The sequence below is a fragment of the Pristiophorus japonicus genome, chromosome 9, assembly GCF_044704955.1.
Source record: "Pristiophorus japonicus isolate sPriJap1 chromosome 9, sPriJap1.hap1, whole genome shotgun sequence".
Lineage (NCBI taxonomy): Eukaryota > Metazoa > Chordata > Chondrichthyes > Pristiophoridae > Pristiophorus > Pristiophorus japonicus.
The window spans coordinates 133,324,398-133,346,460 of record NC_091985.1 but is presented as its reverse complement, the minus strand read 5'-3'; the positions used below and the strand labels follow the sequence as shown (position 1 = coordinate 133,346,460).

Sequence of the window (22,063 nt, the reverse complement as noted above, 5' to 3'; positions counted from 1 at the left end):
TTAAAATGAAGGACCAAAGCTGCATTATAAAAATGGTCCAACCTGGACCACCGGGGAGTGGGGATGCCGTGCCAACAGCTCAGCAATCAAGCAGAGTGCCGGGCTGACCGATCGTGGCACGGAGCCCTCGTTCAAAGCACCAATGTGGTGCAGGAAAATGTTGCAGTGGTTTTTGTTAATGCACTGAACCTCCCCTTTAATTATCGCCCCTTGAGTGGCCGGCCGCCCGGTTCACATCCACTGAAGCTGTCGCTGTCATCGACCGGCGCAGCTTCAGGGGGTGATACCCAATTTAGGGTCCAGGGCACTAACAGGCCACTGCAATGGTGATGACGTCATCGTCGGCGCAGTGGAGCAGGCGCTACGGGTTACCGCCGCCGCTAAATTCCCGCCGAGTTTAGCGAGAGTCGTTCGTGGCACTGCGCCCGGATGAAAAATAGTTTGCGTCCCGGCGCGTTAACAGGGGCCCAAATGACCTGAATTTCTAGGCCAAATATGTTTGCTGACAGTAGATGCATTAAATGCAAAGAATAGAGACTTTCGTCGCCACAAGATTAGTTTAATGTCTGTAAACTGGTTTATCCTTTCCATTTTCTAAAATGCTGAGAAACTGCACATTGGATTTTCAGCTTTTCGGATTTTGGGGCGTTAGTGATGGCGGGGCAGTCCTGATACCACCTGGAAAATGCTTGCGCCTCAGTCAGCAAAATTGGGCAGCTCGGCCCTGAGTGTGGGTCGGAGCGCTAAAGGAGTCGTTGCACACTTCTCTTGGGGCGTTCCCAGCAGGGTGCTCTACGCAGCGCTACGGGTGGGGCGGGAATCAAAAATCGATCTGGTGCCACAACCATGGACGTGCACACCGTCTTCTCTTCCAGGCGGTAATGCTCCGCGCCCTGCCAAAAGCGGTCCCGAAAATCCCGGCGGGGTTGTTGGAAGCTGGCTGCTTGCCCAGGAGCTCACCGCTGCCATTGCCACACCTCCAGGGTGAAAACAGAGGTATCCAGGAGCAGAAAATCCAGCCCCTAGATGTTTTATCGGCAGTGAAAGTTGCAGTTGATTCTTAATATCAGTAACACTGAAACGCTCTCAAGATGCTAGCGGAGCCACAGCAGTATTAAATCTTCTCACCGTATCTGCTGTTTCTGATGTAGTCCCATAATATCATTGTTATATCTGTTTATTTTTGTCTGTTACTTCATCTACAATATGCAGTTGTAATTTTTTTTTAAAGCAATATTTGCCTGTGCTGTTAACGTGTTCTTTTTATCATTATCACCTACAGAATGATTCCATCCTTCAAGAAAATTTCACAGATGAAGCATTCCGAGCCTTTTTGAATAATATTTGTCCTCGACCTGAAATTGAAAGTATCTTTTCAGAATAGTAAGAAATCAATTTTCTTGTTTGATGCAATATTGGACGTTTGATAAGTTATCTTTGACTTTGTGTTTGGTCTACAAGCTTGTTTTGTGAAGCAATACTGATGCCTTATAATAATTCCTCCCTGTACATGTGTTTCTCTTTTACTGCACTATGTTAATACAGAGCTTGGGGCTTGTTCTCACAAGATTAGATGTTTGGCCAGAGTCTATTATAAATCAGATTGTGTCTGGTCTTTGGAAGGGTCAGTCTTGTTGTGCCTAATAGCCTTTTTTTTTTGTTCAGTGCTTTCTTATATTCTGAAAGTCTTAGTTTACAGATGTGTGGCCAATGACTTTTCATACAGCCTCATTTCCCGCCATAGCCTGGAACAGTCTGCACCAAATATTAGACTAAATTTCCACTTCATTTGCCATTGGTGAATTTTACCGCTAAAACAAAGGCGCTGCAATTTCATTTTTGCTTTTTTGCACTCTTTTTAAATTTGTTACAGATGGGATTGGTGATCCAATGACATTATTGTGTGTTCCTCTTTATTAACCTGTGGCAAAGATGTCGTATGAGTGCCAGGTGTAGTTACATAGAATTACATAGAATATATGACACAGAACAGGTCATTCGGCCCAACCAGTCCATGCTGACATTTATGTTCCACTTGAGTCTCGTCCCATCCTTCCTCATCTAACTCTATCAGCTCTATTCCCTTCTCCCTCATATGCATATCTAGCTTCCACTTAAATGCGTCCATACTATTTGCCTTAGAAATTATAAGTTAAATCGTAAATTCATTGTTTATGAAGTCATATGATTGTGCTACACCTGGAAGACATTGGACATCTTCCCTCCTCATTAGTTATTCGACAAGATAATTTCCAAGATGATAATTCATCTCTAAAGCAATATTTTCCAACTAATGGACAACTTTCTATTTTTAGATTTAACATCAGTAACGAAATAATAATAATAATATACCTGAAGCCAATTCTTAAAAAGATCGGGTCATATTTCAAAGTCACCATTTTTCCTGCATCTATATTATTTGGATCCACTGCAAAATAATTCCTGATCTATAACAGTGGCTGTGCAAAAATGTAAGATTGTTTGCACCAAAGTGTCACTCCCTTGCTCTCCATATTCATATTCCTTTTTCTCCGTTCTATATCACGTTGGGTTTTTCAGCATTGCCAATGCTTGCGATCCACTTGCAAGTCCTGTACTTTTCAAAACGATTTCACTCATAAATCATGCAGAAAATTTCAACAGAGTTTTCTTTAAAGTTCCAGTGAGAAACATGAATGTTAAATTAAATGCAAAAGGTGGGACTCGCCAGTGACCTCTCACTGTTGCTTTTTAATGCCAGCGCATTGAACATTTAGCACATGGACACGCCCAGAGTCTAGTCATCCATGTGTTTCGACAATGTTTAGAGGTTGGGATTTGTTGAAGACTAGAGCACCAAACTTCTGATAGGTTCAGAGGGCACAGAGCAGGCAAATCTCTGGGTGTGGGAGAGCTGGCCACCGACACGTCAACACCTCGATGTTTCTAGTGGTAGAAGAGACAGTAACCAGAGGATACAGATTTAAGGTGTTTGGCAACAGACCAGAGACAAGATCTGGGCGGGTGTCCCCAGGCTACTCAGGAAATTTTGCCCGGTACACCATTAACAGGCCCAACAGGACCAATATTTACTGGAATGGTGCAAGCTGTGAGGGACTTTAGTCATGTGGATTGACTGGAGAAGCTAGGGTTGTTCTCCTCAAAGCAAAGAAGGTTAAGAGGAAATTTGATAGAAGTGTTCAAAATCATGAAAACATTTTTTAAAAAGAGTAAACAAGGATAAATTGTTTCCAGTGGCAGAAGAGTTGGTAATCAGAGGACACAGATTGAAGGTGATGGGCAAAAGAAGCAGAGGTGAGATGATGATTTTTTTTTTAATGCAGCGAGTTTTTGTGATCTGAAATGCATTGACTGAAAGGGTGGTGAAAGCAGATTCAGTAGTAACTTTCAAAAGGGAAATAGATAAATATTTAAAAAGGAAACAAATTACAGGGCTATGGGGAAAGAGCAGGGGAATGGGATAAATTGTATATCTCTACCAAAGAGGCCTCCTTCTGTGCTGTATCATTCTATGGGGCTGGATTTTCGGGTTTTGGTGATTTCGCCCATTTCCAGGCGATAATCGCGGAGATATTTTTTTTACCACTGGGTTACCGTTGAGGCCAGAGTGCGCAATTTTCAGCAAATGGTGAAGATCATTAGCATTAGCAACAACTCAGGCATTGCACAACAGAATTTGTACGGCGGAGCCAAAAGTTGCGACACCCCAAAAAAATAAGACCTTCTGCGCATGCGCAATTTTTCTTCAAAAAAATTTTTTTTTCCTTCTTCCCGCGCTTCTGGTCAACTGTCGATCACAAATGCTAATACAGGCACGGAGCACCCGTGCATGCACAGTACACCCAGGGCTGAATCAGCCATTTTAGAATTTGATTTTAATGATGGAGGATGAGAAGAGTAGACAGAGAGCCAGAAGGTTTAGCCCAGAGGCCAACGAGGCCCTTGTCGGTGCAGTAGAATGAAGATGGGCCAAATTAAACAGGAGGGGTGGATGTCGAACCCTCCCATCGGTCTTGCCATCGACACTGTCCGAAGGACCACCAAACAGTGTCAGAAGAGGTTCAACGATCATCCCAGGGTTGTTCGAGTAAGTACAATTTTTATTGATGCACTCCTTCATTGCTTAAATTATAAATCTGACACACTATTTGTTCTCATGCTTTTGGTATAGGTAGGCTTAGTGTTGCATCCTATTTGCCATCAATGATCTTTACACATTATTAAGATTGCTTTCTGAGATCTTAAAAGATGTTTCTGCACTTCGATGTCTTCCTCATGAACCACGTGCAACTTCCAGGGCCATTAAACAGAGGACTGTATTAAATGTACACAGTATGGTATCAGAGCTTCGGTGGCTATCTGTTTGTGCCGCAAGAGCAGATGGACCCTCTGGTAACCATTACCATTGTCAGCTTTGCAGGCAAAGAAGTTTCATAACCGCAGGGAGCAGCAGTGGACAGACGGCAGTCCGCCCCGAACCATGCCATTAACAGTCCTCGAGAAGCGAGTGACTGGTGTGATCAGTGCCTCAGGGAGGGCAACTGCCCGTTGGGGGTGCTGACCTCCTGTTGTATACTGAGTCCTGCACACTTCCCAGGCTGGGTTGGGACAATGTGATGTAGTGTCTGTGGACTAGGGTTGGGGCAATGTCATGCAGTGTCTGTGGGCTAGGGTTGGGAGGTTGGGGCAATGTCATGCACTGTCTGTGGGCTAGGGTTGGGGCAGTGTCATGCACTGTCTGTGGGCTAGGGTTGGGAGGTTGGGGCAATGTCATGCACTGTCTGTGGGCTAGGGTTGGGGCAATGTCATGCAATGTCTGTGGACTAGGGTTGGGGCAATGGCTCCAAAATTCCGGTCGGAGGCTTCTTTCAGACAAACGCCTCCGACCGGAGAATTTTTACGAATGTACCTGGTGGTCTCAGAGGTGCCTAGGATTCCATTGGGGAGGCCTTCTCTTCCCCCGCTGCAAAGCGCGCTCCCATCCTCCAGGTTCCCACGCAGAAGGTGCAGTCACATGTGACTGCTCAACCAATCAGGTACAGAATTCCACAGCTTTCTCATTAATTGCAGTGAGAACTCCATATCTACAAGTTCTCATTGCTGTTAATGAGAATAAAAAACAAACACACTAAACACCATAATAAAAAATAAAAAACACCTCACATAATTAAAATTAATTGAAATTAAAGTTAATAAATGTCTTAGAGAAAAAAAAATTCTGATTTAAAATAAAGTTTCTTTAATTATAGTTTAAAATAAACTTCCGTAGTGGGCAGGGTTTTTAACAATAAAATGTGTTTTTTTTAAATTTAATTATGTTTTTGTGTGTTTTAAAACTCTTATGCCTGTAAAAATAGGCTACGCGCCTGCTTTTACCAGACGCAAGAGTTTTCAGGACATCCGCTGGGCAATTCCGCAATCTTGTCCATGCGAATGTCCTGGCTGTGGAGATATGGAAGAAAAGCTGGTTTTCAGCGCATGCGCATTGTGCGCTGAAATCCGGCTTTTGCTATGCCTTCCTGGGTCCGCACGCACTCTGTATGGACCCGGGGAGGCCTGGATTTCTGGGCCAATGTGATGCAGTGACTCTGGACTACATATAATGGAGTAGCGGCGGTCCTTCAAATGAGCCTGTGCTATGTGACCTTCCTCATGTCACCCTCCCCCTCCCTGCTGCTAACCAAGCATCTGTTGTTTTCTACTTCCAGATGAGGAGTCCCAGGCGCCAAAGCCTCACTGCAAACCTCCACCTCAGGCCGTCATGTGGGGGAGGAGGAGGACGAGGAATTTGAGGGAGAGGAGTCGATGGAGCAGCCTACTCCGGACCGGGGATGGGGGGGGTCGGATGGGGCGGTGCACTCGACACCTTTTTTTTCCCCACCAATCAACACCTCATCCGAGGATTAAACATTCCCGGGCTTTGAGCCATCCGAGGCCCCGAGTACTAGTGGCGTGCAGCAACGCACTCCCGGGGTTGAATCCCGTATGCCGGCTCTCTGGAGGGTGAGTCGGCAAAGTCGGTCTGCTGACACAGGCGGACGCACAACTGGACATGGTGGGACTGTCCAGGGAGAGCGTCCAGCTCACCCAGCAGCTCCTCGAGTTATTGAGTAAGATTCCCGCAAGCATCGCAACACTCACTGCGACCATCACGGAGGTCGGGTCGCAGATTGACTGCGAGCTGCAAAACCTGCGGGGCCACCAATGCCCAAGCGCTACTGATGGCCTCCGCCAGTGACACTGGAGTCCCCACCTTGGGTCATAACGCGAGGGAGGAGGGCGAGGGTGTGGAGGGGGAAGAGCCGCTGGTAAAGGACAGTCACTACAGGGGTGGATGTTTTGTTATTTTATGAAAGTTTTAAAAGTTTACTAATTCTGTTCAAGTTCACATTGTTTAATAAATTTTATTTAAGTTTCAAAATCATGTTTAAGAAGTTTACAATGTTTATTAAATTCTTTTGTTCACCTTAAACATTCCTGTGTAGTGTCCCATTTGCAGAATAAGTGTGGGAATAGTCAACATGGTGGGATAGAGTGGCCAGGCAAAGGTCAAATGTGCCGTTCACTCTTCAAGTAAAGCATTGAATTATGTGCTGCTGACGTAAGGCTTTTGCAGTGCCGAAAGCGCCACGAGGCCTTCCCTGTGGTGGTGGTGCTGGTGGTGGTGGCATGGGTTCCTCACCAGTCTCCTCTTCCTCATCCTCATCCTCGTCGTCCTCCTCCTCCTACCCCCTCTCCTGAGGTGGTTCTACAATCCCCATTGGCAATTCCTGTCCCCCTCATGATGGCTAAGTTGTGCAGCACGCAGCACACCACAGTGAACTCAGAGACCTGCTGAGGGGAGTATTGCAGGCAACTTCCAGAGTGGTCCAGGCATCGGAAGCACGGCTTGAGCACTCCACTTGTCTTTTCGACGATGTTGCATGTGGTTTCATGGCTCTCATTATAGCGATGCTCGGCTTCTGTCTGAGGGTTCCGGAGGGGGGGGTCATGAGCCAGGTGGCGAGGCCATAAGCTTTGTCCCCCAGCAGCCAGCACTAGCCTTGTGGTTGACACTCGGACAAGCCTGAGACAGTGCTCTCACACAAGATGAAAACATCATGGATGCTCCTTGGATATTGGGCATTGACTACCATGATGCGCAGAGTATGGTCGCTGACGATCTGTATGTTCATGGAGTGGAATCTCTTTCGGTTTCAGTAAACCTCTGGATTGAGTAAAGGTGCTCGCAGGGCGATGTGCATACAGTCAATGGCACCCTGAACCTTGGGGAAGCCAGCAAATTGTCCAAAACCTACAGCCCCTCTCATTCTGGGCTTCCTTGGTCATTAGGAAGTTTATGAAGTCCATCCTGCGTGCGTACAGTGCAGTAGTCACCTGACGAATGTTGCAATGTGTAGTGTGCTGTGAGATGGAGCATGTGTCCCCTGCTGATGCCTGAAAGGAACTGGAGGCATAGAAGGCAAGTGCAACAGTCACCTTCATCTCGACGGGCAGTGCAGTCCTATTGCCGCTGGTAGGCTGTAGGTCTGCCTGTATGAGCTGACATATCTCTGTGACCACATCTTTTCGGAAGCGCAGCCTTCTAACGCACTGTGCCTCAGAGAGCTGCAGGTATGAGCGATGTTCCCTGTAAACTCGTGGGCCTCCTCCCCATATGCCTGCGACCTCTTCGATTATGCTCAAATGCTCATCAATAAGCCTTCTTACAGCTCGACACCATATAGATATAGCAGCCAGGAATAATGGCTGAAATAGTATAGCCCCTATTTTAAAAAAAATTTCCTTAAATCTCCTTTAAAATGAATTATAAACTCACATAAAACTTCACTATGAAAAACGGAACCTTCTTCTCCCAATCCTTTTATGTACTCCACTTCTGCTCCATTTTTAAAATGGCATCGGGTGCGCCCTGGGTTCGAATGCATTTGCTGGCGGGTTCTCGGGCAGACGATAAATCGGACGATATGCTCAAAGGTTCCCCCTGGTGTTCGTGCAGCATTGCATGCCAATTGATATCATCCAAACGGTGAAAACATCGTGCGGGGACTAAGTTTTAGCACCGCCGCAAAACCACTGCCGAAAGTTCCGCCCGGGCGCAAAATATAGTGCGACTCATTTAGCGGCAAACAAAATTTGGTTTTGCGATTCACCCAGGTGCTAAATTGGTCGCAAACCCCTGGAAAATTCAGCCCATTGAGTCTATGATCAGATGAGAGCTCATGTAGGCCCTATTCTAGAGCTGCTGAAAGTAATCGATTCCAGGCGATGAATTCCTTTTGTAAGACAATCTAGTTGTTTTTTCTTGGCCCTAAAAGTGTCTAAAACTCTGCCGTGCAAGCAGCACGGTGCCGAAGTGCATCCGGGAGGGCGCTGAGCTCCTCGAGTATCGTCGCCAAGAGCATGCAGAAATCGAGCGCGGGCAGCGGAAGGATCGTGCGGCAAACCAGGCTCTCTGCCCACCCTTTCCCTCAACGACTATCTGTCCCACCTGTGACAGAGACTGTGGTTCTCATATTGGATTGTACAGCCACCTTAGAACTCATACTAAGAGTGGAAGCAACTCTTCCTCAATTCCGAGGGACTGCCTATGATGATGATGACGGTGCCACTGTGATTTTATGGCCTGTTGTGCCCGTAGAGGCCTGGACTGTCTGCCTTAATTATGGAAATGAGTCCACATCAACTCCAGCAACAGAGCGGGCCCCTGACGTTTTGTGACCTTAGAGTTAAATTATCTTATAGTCTGTGCAGAGGGTAATGCCAATTGTTGGGGTGCTGGATAGCTATGCATTGATTCTGTATTTTGTGATGTCCCATGTTGCATTTCAAGTAATTTTTGAGATACTTCAAAACCTGCATAAAGCTGGAGAGCTTGAATATATAGAGGTGCCTCGTTATTTGATTTTCAAACAATTTCAAGCTAACACCTAATGAAACAAAGGGCTCAATTTTCTCCAATGCCATCTTTTGGTGTATTACAAGAGTTACGCCTGTTTTTTTTTGGCCCGAACAACTCCAAAAATATAAATTGCAAATTTCCTCATTCTAATTTTTGAAATTGGTGCCACGCAGCCTGTCTTCTCGCTTCGGCAGATGGAGCCAAATGTCTACACCAAAAAAGCGATGTCCCCACCCCACTTTTGCACATAAGCGGAAAACAAATTATGTGTTTTACGTGACTGCTATGGGCGTGCATGCCCAGTACAGATCCCGGTCTGCATTTGGCCATTCTTAAAGAGCCAATTGTGTGTGAGAACTTTGAGTGCTGTGTGAGAACTTTAATTCTCAGTGGAAAAATCGGAGCTGCAATATGCAACGCGGCTCAAGGACCAAGAATTTCTCAGAGGATGAAGTGGAGGCACTGGTTACTGTAATTGAGGCCAGATGGCACGAGCTGGACACCAGCAGAGATCAAATAAAAGTTTCACCAAAAGAAATGAAGAAACACTAGAACCAGCTTGCAGACGATTACTGTGTAATGTTGACCAGCCTGAGGTCTGGAGGCCAATGCAAAAAGAAGTGGCAGGACCTTGGTCAAATCGTTAATGTAAGTAATATTTTCATTTATTCACTGGACTTGTAATTGTAAATGTGACCAGCTGCATGTCCCACCCAGCTGAAAGACACCCTCTCTAAAAGGTTATATTTTCAACTTTGCAGAGTTAAGGTGGCACACAACAAATGGGAAAGAACTCGAACAGGAGGAGGCCCGGCAAATCTGCACCCACTGACGCCCTTGGAAGAGAGGGTCGCTGCTTTGATTGGTCCTGCCGAGAGAAAAGCAACACTTCACAAGCTGGGCCCACACTCGAGGGAGAGGGTAAGTCCTGCAAATTCCACAGTCTGGCTTTGCTAAATGTTAAGCACTGCGCAGACTAGCCATGCTTTGGTTCATGGGGATGTCTCGGTCAGCAACGCTTCGGTTGATGCAATGTGCTATCATTCACCGTAGTCCTTCAAATGAGCCTGCTGCCTGCGCTGTGTGAGCCTAAACATGCCACCCTGCCCCTCCTCTGCTGCTAACCATTTGTCTGTTCTGTTATATTTTGCAGAACTTGAGGCCAACCCTGACGAGGCTGAAGAAGATTCAGACGCGGATGAGCCTGAAGAGGAGAACATCTTCCAATCCCACCTTCCAGACCAAGAGCATGGAGGGGGAGGGGGAGTGTCAGGGGGAGGGGGTGGTGAAGCCCCCACTGTTATACTCACTGGCGGAGGTGCAGGTGTCACCCATTGAGGTGCCTTTTCCTGAGTGGTACGAGTGTTGGGACATTCCATGCTTTCTCACAGTCCAAGGCTGGGGATTCCAGTGGAGTGCAGTGAGCCACATCCAGAGCCCCACCATCCGAGGCTGTGGGTCCCAGTGGGATACAGCGAGGCATACCCAGGGTCCCACCATCCAAGGCTGTGGGTCCCAGTGGGATGCAGCGAGCCACACCCAGGGTGAGGAGGGGAAGGAGAGCTCGACAGTGCTCTCCCTTGGTGCAGGATCTAACAGATGTGGTTCAGATGATGGCAATCAGTCTGGAGAGCATTGACCTTATGCGATCACTCCTGACCAGCATCAGTGGGGTGGGTGATGAGGTATCGGGACTGTCGGGAGAAGTAACAACATTCTCACGAGAAATGGGAACACTGTCGGTGAACATGAGGGAGGGAATGTCTCAGATAGCTGATACACTGTCGACGAACATGAGGGAGGGAATGTCGGAGTTACCTGCAGCAATAAGGGAATACGCCCAGACCCCACGGCCATTGGCAGAATCAACTGCCACTCCCACTCCAATCCCCAGACCAACCTCTGAAAAGGCCCAAGCCGGGCCTTCCACATTGCCGCCTGCCGCCCTCCCCCCCCCCACCCACCCCAATCAACAGGTGCGCATTACCCGAGATGCTGGAAAAAAATAAGCTTGGTACCAACCCGAGAAACGCTGCACCACTGCCTGCGGGCAGGGGTGAAGTCAACAAGACCAAGTTCAGCGGGCAGTCTCAGAATAAAGTGGAGGAAATAAGGATGCAGCCTTTCTTTGCTGCTGTTGTTGTTTTTATTATTGTTACTGTTGTAACTGTTCTCAAATTAAAAGATTTTTGTAAGTTATGTAAATTTACGTTTAAAAGTTTGTAAGTGATCTTAACTGAAATCTTTAAAGTTTGATACAAGAATATTTTTATTAAAGTTAAGTTAAGTACAAACAAGTGTTAAACTTTTGAATAAAATATAATTTAAAATATAACTGAATCATTTCCATTATTTGTTCCATTAACACAACACAACAAAATGCTTGAAACTATCATTAAGGAGGAAATAGCGGGACATCTAGATAGGAATAGTGCAATCAAGCAGACGCAGCATGGATTCATGAAAGGGAAATCATGTTTAACTAATTTACTGGAATTCTTTGAGGATATAACGAGCATGGTGGATAGAGGTGTACCGATGGATGTGGTGTATTTAGATTTCCAAAAGGCATTCGATAAGGTGCCACACAAAAGGTTACTGCAGAAGATAAAGGTACGCGGAGTCAGAGGAAATGTATTAGCATGGATAGAGAATTGGCTGGCGAACAAAAAGCAGAGAGTCGGGATAAATGGGTCCTTTTCGGGTTGGAAATCAGTGGTTAGTGGTGTGCCACGAGGATCGGTGCTGGGACCACAGCTGTTTACAATATACATAGATGACCTGGAAGAGGGGACAGAGTGTAGTGTAACAACATTTGCAGATGACACAAAGATTAGTGGGAAAGCGGGTTGTGTAGAGAACACAGAGAGGCTGCAAAGAGATTTAGATAGGTTAAGCGAATGGGCTAAGGTTTGGCAGATCGAATACAATGTCGGAAAGTGTGAGGTCATCCACCTTGGGAAAAAAAACAGTAAAAGGGAATATTATTTGAATGGGGAGAAATTACAACATGCTGTGGTGCAGAGGGACCTGGGGGTCCTTGTGCATAAATCACAAAAGGTTAGTTTGCAGGTGCAGCAGGTAATCAGGAAGGCGAATGGAATGTTGGCCTTCATTGCGAGAGGGATGGAGTACAAAAGCAGGGAGGTCCTGCTGCAACTGTATAGAGTATTGGTGAGGCCGCACCTGGAGTACTGCGTGCAGTTTTGGTCACATTACTTAAGGAAGGATATACTAGCTTTGGAAGGGATACAGAGACGATTCACTAGGCTGATTCCAGAAATGAGGGGGTTACCTTATGATGATAGATTGAGTAGACTGGGTCTTTACTCTTTGGAGTTCAGAAGGATGAGGGGTGATCTTATAGAAACATTTAAAATCATTAAAGGGATAGACAAGATAGAGGCAGAGAGGTTGTTTCCACTGGTGGGGGAGACGAGAACTAGGGGGCACAGCCTCAAAATACGGAGGAGCCAATTTAAAACAGAGTTGAGAAAGAATTTCTTCTCCCAGAGAGTTGTGAATCTGTGGAATTCTCTGCCCAAGGAAGCAGTTGAGGCTAGCTAATTGAATGTTTTCAAGTCAAAGATAGATAGATTTTTAACCAATAAGGGAATTAAGGGTTACGGGGAGAGGGCGGGTAAGTGGAGCTGAGTCCACGACCAGATCAGCCATAATCTTATTGAATGGCGGAGCAGGCTCGAGGGGCTAGATGGCCTACTCCTGTTCCTAATCCTTATGTTCTTATGTTCTTATTATGGAACAGGTCCAAACAGTAAACATGGTTAATTTGGAATAGTTGCCACTGTGCCCAAGCAGCAAAAAAGTTCACAGATGAGCTGCTGGTGCAAGGCTCAAGCAATCGTTAAAGGGACATGACGGCTCGCCCTCTTCTGTTGTCATGCTCCAGGTTCAGGTACTTGCATGGCTTCCTCGTCCTCCTCCTCCTCATCTGCATCTTCCTCCTTATCATCAGCTACTCTCACCTCAGGTGGATCTTCTACTACCAGCTGCTGCTGCCTCATGATGGCTAAGACATGCAGCATGCAGCAGACAACAGTGAACTGACCGACAATCTCAGAGGAGTATTGCAAGTAGCCTCCGGAATGGCCCAGTCATCGGAAACGCTGCTTCAAGTTGCCAATGGTCCTTTCTATTATGCTGCGCGTCGCAATGTGCGACATGTTGTAGTCCTGGTAAGCTTCCGTCCGGGTTACGCGTAGGGACGTCATGAGCCAGGTGGCGAGGCCATACCCTTTGTCTCCCAGCAGCCAGCTCTGCCCTTCTGGCTGCTGCTGAAACATGTCAGATATGACGCACTCGCGTAGGATAAACGCATCATGGGTGCTCCCAGGGTATCTCGCATCAACTGACATGATATGTCATCACACACAGGCTGCACGTTCACGGAGTGGAAACCTTTTCTGTTCCTGCACATCTTGGAATCCTCCAATGGTGCTCGCAAGACGACGTGGGTACAATCAATGCAGCCCTGTACCTTTGAGAAGCCAGCAATCTTGGAGAAGTCCACAGCCCTGTCATGCATTGCCTGAGCGTTCATGAGGAACTTTAGGTAGTCATTTCTCCAGGCATATAGTGTAGCAGTCACATGCCGAATACAGATATGTGTTGCATGTTGAGAAATGTCGCACATAACAGCAGTTGTGGCCTGGAATGATCCAGATGCATAAAATGAAAGTGCAGCTGCAACCTTTACTTCAACTGACAAAGCAGTCTTCCTAATGCTTCGAAGAACATAAGAATTAGGAACAGGAGTATGCCATCTAGCCCCTCGAGCCTGCTCCGCCACTCAACAAGATCATGGCTGATCTGGCCGTGGACTCAGCTCCACTTACCCGCCCGCTCCCCGTAACCCTTAATTCTCTTATTGGTTAAAAATCTATCTATCTGTGATTTGAATACATTCAATGAGCTAGCCTCAACTGCTTCCCCGGGCAGAGAATTCCACAGATTCACAAACCTCTGGGAGAAGAAATTCCTTATCAAATCGGTTTTAAATTGGCTCCCCCATATTTTGAGGCTGTGCCCCCTAGTTCTAGTCTCCCCCACCAGTGGAAACAACCTCTCTGCCTCTATCTTGTCTATCCCTTTCATGATTTTAAATGTTTCTATCAGATCACCCCTCATCCTTCTGAACTCCAATGAGTAAAGACCCAGACTGCTCAATCTATCATCATAAGGTAACCCCCTCATCTCCGCAATCAGCCTAGTGAATCGTCTCTGTACCCCTTCCAAAGCTAGTATATCCTTCCTTAAGTAAGGTGACCAAAACTGCACGCAGTACTCCAGATACGGCCTCACCAATACCCTGTACAGTTGCAGCAGGACCTCCCTGCTTTTGTACTCCATCCCTCGCGCAATGAAGGCCAACATTCCATTCGCCTTCCTGATTACCTGCTCCACCTGCAAACTAACTTTTTGGGATTCATGCACAAGGACCCCCAGGTCCCTCTGCACCGCAGCATGTTGTAATTTCTCCCCATTCAAATAATATTCCCTTTTACTGTTTTTTTTCCCCCAAGGTGGATGACCTCACATTTTCCGACATTGTATTCCATCTGACAAACCTTAGCCTATTTGCTTAACCTATCTAAATCTCTTTGCAGCCTCTCTGTGTCCTCTACACAACCCGCTTTCCCACTAATCTTTGTGTCATCTGCAAATGTTGTTACACTACACTCTGTCCCCTCTTCCAGGTCATCTATGTATATTGTAAACAGTTGTGGTCCCAGCACCGATCCCTGTGGCACACCACTAACCATCGATTTCCAACCCGAAAAGGATCCATTTATCCCGACTCTCTGCTTTCTGTTAGCCAGCCAATTCTCTATCCATGCTAATACATTTCCTCTGACTTTGCATACCTTTATCTTCTGCCGTAACCATTTGTGTGGCACCTTATCGAATGCCTTTTGGAAATCTAAATACACCACATCCATCGGTACACCTCTATCCACCATGCTCGTTATATCCTCAAAGAATTCCAGTAAATTAGTTAAACATGATTTCCCCTTCATGAATCCATGTTGCGTCTGCTTGATTGCACTATTCCTATCTAGATGTCCCGCTATTTCTTCCTTAATGATAGCTTCAAGCATTTTCCCCACTACAGATGTTAAACTAACCGGCCTATAGTTACCTGCCTTTTGTCTGCCCCCTTTTTTAAACAGAGGCGTTACATTAGCTGCTTTCCAATCCGCTGGTACCTCCCCAGAGTCCAGAGAATTTTGGTACATTATAACGAATGTATCTGCTATAACTTCCACCATCTCTTTTAATACCCTGGGATGCATTTCATCAGGACCAGGGGACTTGTCTACCTTGAGACTCATTAGCCTGTCCAGCACTACCTCCCGAGTGATAGTGATTGTCTCAAGGTCCTCCCTTCCAACATTCCCGTGACCAGCAATTTTTGGCATGGTTTTTGTGTCTTCCACTGTGAAGACCGAAGCAAAATAATTGTTTAAGGTCTCAGCCATTTCCACATTTCCCATTATTAAATCCCCCTTCTCATCTTCTAAGGGACCAACATTTACTTTAGTCATTCTGTAAAAGCTTTTCCTATCTTTTTATGTTTTGCGCAAGTTTACTTTCATAATCTATCTTTCCTTTCTTTATTGCTTTCTTAGTCATTCTGTCATTTAAAATTTTCCCAATCTTCTAGTTTCCCACTAACCTTGGCCACCTTATACGCATTGGTATTCAATTTGATACTCCTTTATTTCCTTGGTTATCCACGGCTGGTTATCCCTTCTCTTACCGCCCTTTTTCACTGGAATATATTTTTGTCGAGCACTTTGAAAGGGCTCCTTAAAAGTCCTCCACTGTTCCTCAATTGTGCCACCGTTTAGTCTGTGTTTCCAGTCTACTTTAGCTAACTCTGCCCTCATCCCACTGTAGTCCCCTTTGTTTAAGCATACTACACTAAGTTGTAGGTCTGTTTTTAATTACTCTCAGATCTCGGTTACAACTTCTTTGCAGAAACACAGCCTTCTCACACAGTCTGCATCACTCAGGTGCAGGTATGAACGCCTGTCTCAAAATACCCGATGTGGGCAAGGCCTACTTGCTCTGAGGTTCCTCATGCGATGATGTCGAATCAATTTTCTCCTCCGCAGCACAATCATGCAGAACGCTTGCAGGAGGTATGGTATTGTCAATATTGCCCCCATAATTAAATTGCAGCTTTGCAAGAAGCTCAAAACAGCAGGGCAAAGGACTTAAACCTTCTTTCCTCTTTCTCTCTCTCTCCGCAAGGTCGACCCCTAGTATGGAGCACATCCTGGTCTGCGCATGCGCAATCGGCTTGCTTGGAACATTCAATGGAGACATTTGGAGCAATGAAGTCTAATGCAATTCTTTAATTTTAGATTATTTGCAAAGTACCACCCCACCACCGATCGAACATCTCCTCATCGGGCTCGAGGGTTGGCCGGCAGAATCGTTCCCTCGCCCGGACATAGGGGCTCGGCGTCCACCACCCACTCTCCCCAAAATACGGGCAGACTTATTGGAGCTGGTACTGCGTAAGCTGTGACTAGTATTTCCGAGTCTTCAACGGCCTAACTCTAGCAGTCTTTAAAGGGACCGCTTTAGACTGCTTGAACAATGGCCCCAAACCTTTTAGCAATGTTGTTTTTCGTGGAGTCGGAAGGAGCAGGAGCGGACTTCCTGGATCCACAAAATAGCTGCAAGCCTCTGCCGGCCCATGTTTGCCACTTCTAGGACAGTCAGGGCATCTGCAGCACACTGCAATAAGATGATGAGGCCCAAGGACCAATCTAGGATAGTCCACGGGCCTGTCCCTTCTGGTGTGCCCTCGTTCCTCGTTGCTGGAAGCAGGCCTGGTTTTGGGCACATTCCAACTTCTACCCCTATTACTCAAAAATGAGGCCATTGCTCAGGCGTGGGTTGGTGGGAAAACATGTGCAGTTTTAACACATTTTGTCGACTCTATCTGATAATATTTGAACAATTAATAAAATCTTGAAAATGGAACCAAAGAAAATCTGGCCTAACGATCAAGTTCCTTCCTTTCACAAACTGTGAACAATTTGTACTATCACCCTGAATCTCCTGAGAGAGGTGAATAAACAAAAATAGCACTTCTCTAAGATAAACCACTTCAATATTTCTCTCTGAACTCCAAATATAATTTAATGAAACTCCAGGATTTTAGTTTAACATTCTGGACTACAGCAAACATCCTAACCTGCTGGCATTTCCACAATCAAAACAGCAAGCAAACCTTTGCTTTCTGCAGAATATTTGATCATCTCTGTTTACATTTAATCTTATAGCCTTCAGTCTTGTTCATAAACACATTGATTTTGTTTGTTTTAATGGAACTAATATATATAGCAATAATTGCTTTTGCTGGAAGTTTAATTCCACATATCCACAATTATGTGGCAAAAATCATCCAAATCTCCAGTCATACTTGAGGTCTGTTAATTTTATACTCACGTCCTCTGTTCTGTTATCACAGTCGAAGTTAAGTAACAGTAATAACTTGCATTTATATGACACCTTTAATATAGTAAAATGTCCCAAGGCGTTTCACAGGAGCGCTATCAAACAAAATTTGACACCAAGCTGCATAAAGAGATATTAGGGCAGATGACCAAAAGCTTAGTCAAAGAGATAGGTTTTAAAGACTTTCTGAAAGGAAGCCAGAGAGGCAGAGAGGCTTAAGGAAAGAATTCCAGAATTTAGGACCTCGGCAGCTGAAGGCACGGCCGCCAATGGTGGAGAGATGAAAATCAGGGAAGCGCAAGGGGCCAGAATTGGAGGAGTGCAGAGATCTCGGAGGGTTGTAGGGTTGGAGGAGATTACAGAGATAGGGAGGTAATCACCTTATTACATCCACATTATCCACATCCCCCATATAGTTTAAAGTCTTGGATCGCATTGTGTTCCCGTTTGTGAATGTCTTTATAATTTAGAATTCTGAGTCCAAGAATCTTCCTTATTGTTTTTTTTTGAACCCTCCAAAAATGTCCTTTTGAAGGATAGGTTGCTCAGAACTGCAAACAATATCCTACATGTGGGTTTACCCAGTGAGTTGCACAAGATTCAAACAACCCATAATTAAATAGTCTTGAGATGCATTTCACTATATAGTACTTGATTAGTTTTAATAACACCAAGTTGGATGCTATCAGTGGTTAACATTCACCTCAGATCCTTCTCATCCCATGTTTACTAATAGACTGTATCCACACATTTGATGTATCTGTGCTAACTTGCACTATGTAATATTTATATGCAAATTAAAATCCATCAACTGTCCTTTATCTCACTTACATAATTGGTCCAACTCATTTTCAGTGCTGTCAACCTCTCTTCCATTCGTCAGCTAATCAAATGGAATTAAATGCAGATATTACAGTACAATTTTGAATCTGAGATCAATAGATTTTTGCGAGCCAAGCGTATTAAGGGATATGGAGCCAAAGTGGGTAAATGGAGTTCGGATACAGGTAAGCCATTATCTCCTTTATTGACAGAACAAGCTCCAGGGACTGAATGGCCTACTCCTGTTCCTCTATTCCTTCCTAATAGTAATCTGGACCTTGGTTTTGGGGCTGCGATGAGCTTTTTTCACCAGCCGTCTCTGCCATCTTTACCATCTTCATTCTTCTGCTCTGAGATAGTGATCATTTCTGGCTGTGAATCAAAGGAACTGAATGTGAAGAGATGAAGAAATATTTCAGTAATTGGAGTTTGTACAACCAGTCTCTGCTAAAAGAGAAAGAGAGAATTTATTCACTTTGTATACAACAAGCATTAAATGTGATTTGTAAGACAATATGAAATCGATGGCTAGAAATAGATTCATGCATTACATTTATCACACAAGTAAAGTCATTATGGCTGCCTATGGAATAAATGTGCGGGAAGTGTATCCGCCTCGAGCTCCTGACGGTCCGCGTTGCGGAATTGGAGCTGAGGGTGGATTCACTCTGGAGCATCCACGATGCTGAGAATGACGTGAGTATCACGTGTAGTGAGTTGGTCTTACCGCAGGAGAAGGGTCCTCAGCCAGATAGCAAATGGAAGACCAGCAGGAAGAGTAGTGCAAGGAAGGTAGTGCAGGGGTCCCCTGTGGTCATCTCCCTGCAAAACAGATACACCGCTTTGAGTACTGTTGGGGGGGATGACTCATCAGGGGAGGGCAGCAGCAGCCAAGTTCATGGCACCGTGGCTGGCTCTGCTGCACAGGAGGGCAGGAAAAAGAGTGGGAGCGCGATAGTGATAGGGGATTCAATGGTGAGGGGAATAGATAGGCGTTTCTGCGGCCGCAACCGAGACTCCAGGATGGTATGTTGCCTCCCTGGTGCAAGGGTCAAGGATGTCTCGGAGCGGCTGCAGGACATTCTGAAATGGGAGGGAGAACAGCCAGTTGTCGTGGTGCATATTGGTACCAACGACATAGGTAAAAAAAGGGATGAGGTCCTATAAAACGAATTTAAGGAGCTAGGAGCTAAATTAAAAAGTAGGACCTCAAAAGTAGTAATCTCGGGATTGCTACCAGTGCCACGTGCTAGTCAGAGTAGGAATCGCAGGATAGCACAGATGAATACGTGGCTTGAGCAGTGGTGCAGCAGGGAGGGATTCAAATTCCTGGGGCATTGGAACCGGTTCTGGGGGAGGTGGGACCAGTACAAACCGGACGGTCTGCACCTGGGCAGGACCGGAACCAATGTCCTAGGGGGAGTGTTTGCTAATGCTGTTGGGGAGGAGTTAAACTAATATGGCAGGGGAATGGGAACCAATGCAGGGAGACAGAGGGAGACAAATGGAGGCAAAAGAAAAAGACAGAAAGGAGATGAGGAAAAGTGGAGGGCAGAGAAACCCAAGGCAAAGAACAAAAAGGGCCACTGTACAGCAAAATTCTAAAAGGACAAAGAGTGTTAAAAAAAACAAGCCTGAAGGCTTTGTGTCTTAATGCAAGGAGTATCCGCAATAAGGTGGATGAATTAACTGTGCAAATAGATGTTAACAAATATGATGTGATTGGGATTACGGAGACGTGGCTCCAGGATGATCAGGGCTGGGAACTCAACATCCAGAGGTATTCAACATTCAGGAAGGATAGAATAAAAGGAAAAGGAGGTGGGGTAGCATTGCTGGTTAAAGAGGAGATTAATGCAATAGTTAGGAAAGACATTAGCTTGGATGATGTGGAATCTATATGGGTAGAGCTGCAGAACACCAAAGGGCAAAAAACGTTAGTGGGAGTTGTGTACAGACCTTCAAATAGTAGTAGTGATGTTGGGGAGGGCATCAAACAGGAAATTAGGGGTGCATGCAATAAAGGTGCAGCAGTTATAATGGGTGACTTTAATATGCACATAGATTGGGCTTGCCAAACTGGAAGCAATACGGTGGAGGAGGATTTCCTGGAGTGCATAAGGGATGGTTTTCTAGACCAATATGTCGAGGAACCAACTAGGGGGGAGGCCATCTTAGACTGGGTGTTGTGTAATGAGAGAGGATTAATTAGCAATCTCATTGTGCGAGGCCCCTTGGGGAAGAGTGACCATAATATGGTGGAATTCTGCATTAGAATGGAAAATGAAACAGTTATTTCAGAGACCATGGTCCAGAACTTAAAGAAGGGTAACTTTAAAGGTATGATGCGTGAATTGGCTAGGATAGATTGGCAAATGATACTTAAGGGGTTGACTGTGGATGGGCAATGGCAGACATTTAGAGACCGCATGGATGAATTACAACAATTGTACATTCCTGTCTGGCGTAAAAATAAAAAAGGGAAGGTGGCTCACCCGTGGCTATCTAAGGAAATCAGGGATAGTATTAAAGCCAAGGAAGTGGCATACAAATTGGCCAGAAATAGCAGCGAACCCGGGGACTGGGAGAAATTTAGAACTCAGCAGAGGAGGACAAAGGGTTTGATTAGGGCAGGGAAAATGGAGTACGAGAAGAAGCTTGCAGGGAACATTAAGGCGGATTGCAAAAGTTTCTATAGGTATGTAAAGAGAAAAAGGTTAGTAAAGACAAACGTAGGTCCCCTGCAGTCAGAATCAGGGGAAGTCATAACGGAGAACAAAGAAATGGCAGACTAATTGAACAAGTACTTTGGTTCGGTATTCATTAAGGAGGACACAAACAACCTTCCAGATATAAAAGGGGTCAGAGGGTCTAGTAAGGAGGAGGAACTGAGGGAAATCTTTATTAGTCGGAAAATTGTGTTGGGGAAATTGATGGGATTGAAGGCCGATAAATCCCCAGGGCCTGATGGACTGCATCCCAGAGTACTTAAGGAGGTGGCCTTGGAAATAGCGGATGCATTGAAAGTCATTTTCCAGCATTCCATTGACTCTGGATCAGTTCCTATCGAGTGGAGGGTAGCCAATGTAACCCCACTTTTTAAAAAAGGAGGAAGAGAGAAAACAGGGAATTATAGACCGGTCAGCCTGACCTCAGTAGTGGCGAAAATGATGGAATCAATTATTAAGGATGTCATAGCAGCGCATTTGGAAAATGGTGACATGATAGGTCCAAGTCAGCATGGATTTGTGAAAGGGAAATCATACTTGACAAATCTTCTGGAATTTTTTGAGGATGTTTCCAGTAAAGTGGACAAAGGAGAACCAGTTGATGTGGTATATTTGGACTTTCAGAAGGCTTTCGACAAGGTCCCACACAAGAGATTAATGTGCAAAGTTAAAGCACATGGGATTGGGGGTAGTGTGCTGACGTGGATTGAGAACTGGTTGTCAGACAGGAAGCAAAGAGTAGGAGTAAATGGGTACTTTTCAGAATGGCAGGCAGTGACTAGTGGGGTACCGCAAGGTTCTGTGCTGGGGCCCCAGCTGTTTACATTGTACATTAATGATTTAGACGAGGGGATTAAATGTAGTATCTCCAAATTTGCGGATGACACTAAGTTGGGTGGCAGTGTGAGCTGCGAGGAGGATGCTATGAGGCTGCAGAGTGACTTGGATAGGTTAGGTGAGTGGGCAAATGAATGGCAGATGAAGTATAATGTGGATAAATGTGAGGTTATCCACTCTGGTGGTAAAAACAGAGAGACAGACTATTATCTGAATGGTGACAGATTAGGAAAAGGGAAGGTGCAACGAGACCTGGGTGTCATGGTACATCAGTCAT

At 45.5% G+C, this 22,063-nt stretch overlaps 1 protein-coding gene across 3 annotated transcripts in view; it reads left to right on the top strand.

The window, feature by feature from the left end:
* The window catches only part of plcb1 (phospholipase C beta 1), a 1,109,102-nt gene that overhangs the window by 744,044 nt on the left and 342,995 nt on the right, over positions 1-22,063 (top strand). For all 3 annotated transcript variants that reach the window (XM_070889862.1, XM_070889863.1, XM_070889865.1), the window contains exon 8: positions 1,283-1,383. In XM_070889862.1, coding sequence (XP_070745963.1) covers positions 1,283-1,383 — 101 coding nt within the window. The remainder of the gene's footprint in view (positions 1-1,282; positions 1,384-22,063) is intronic.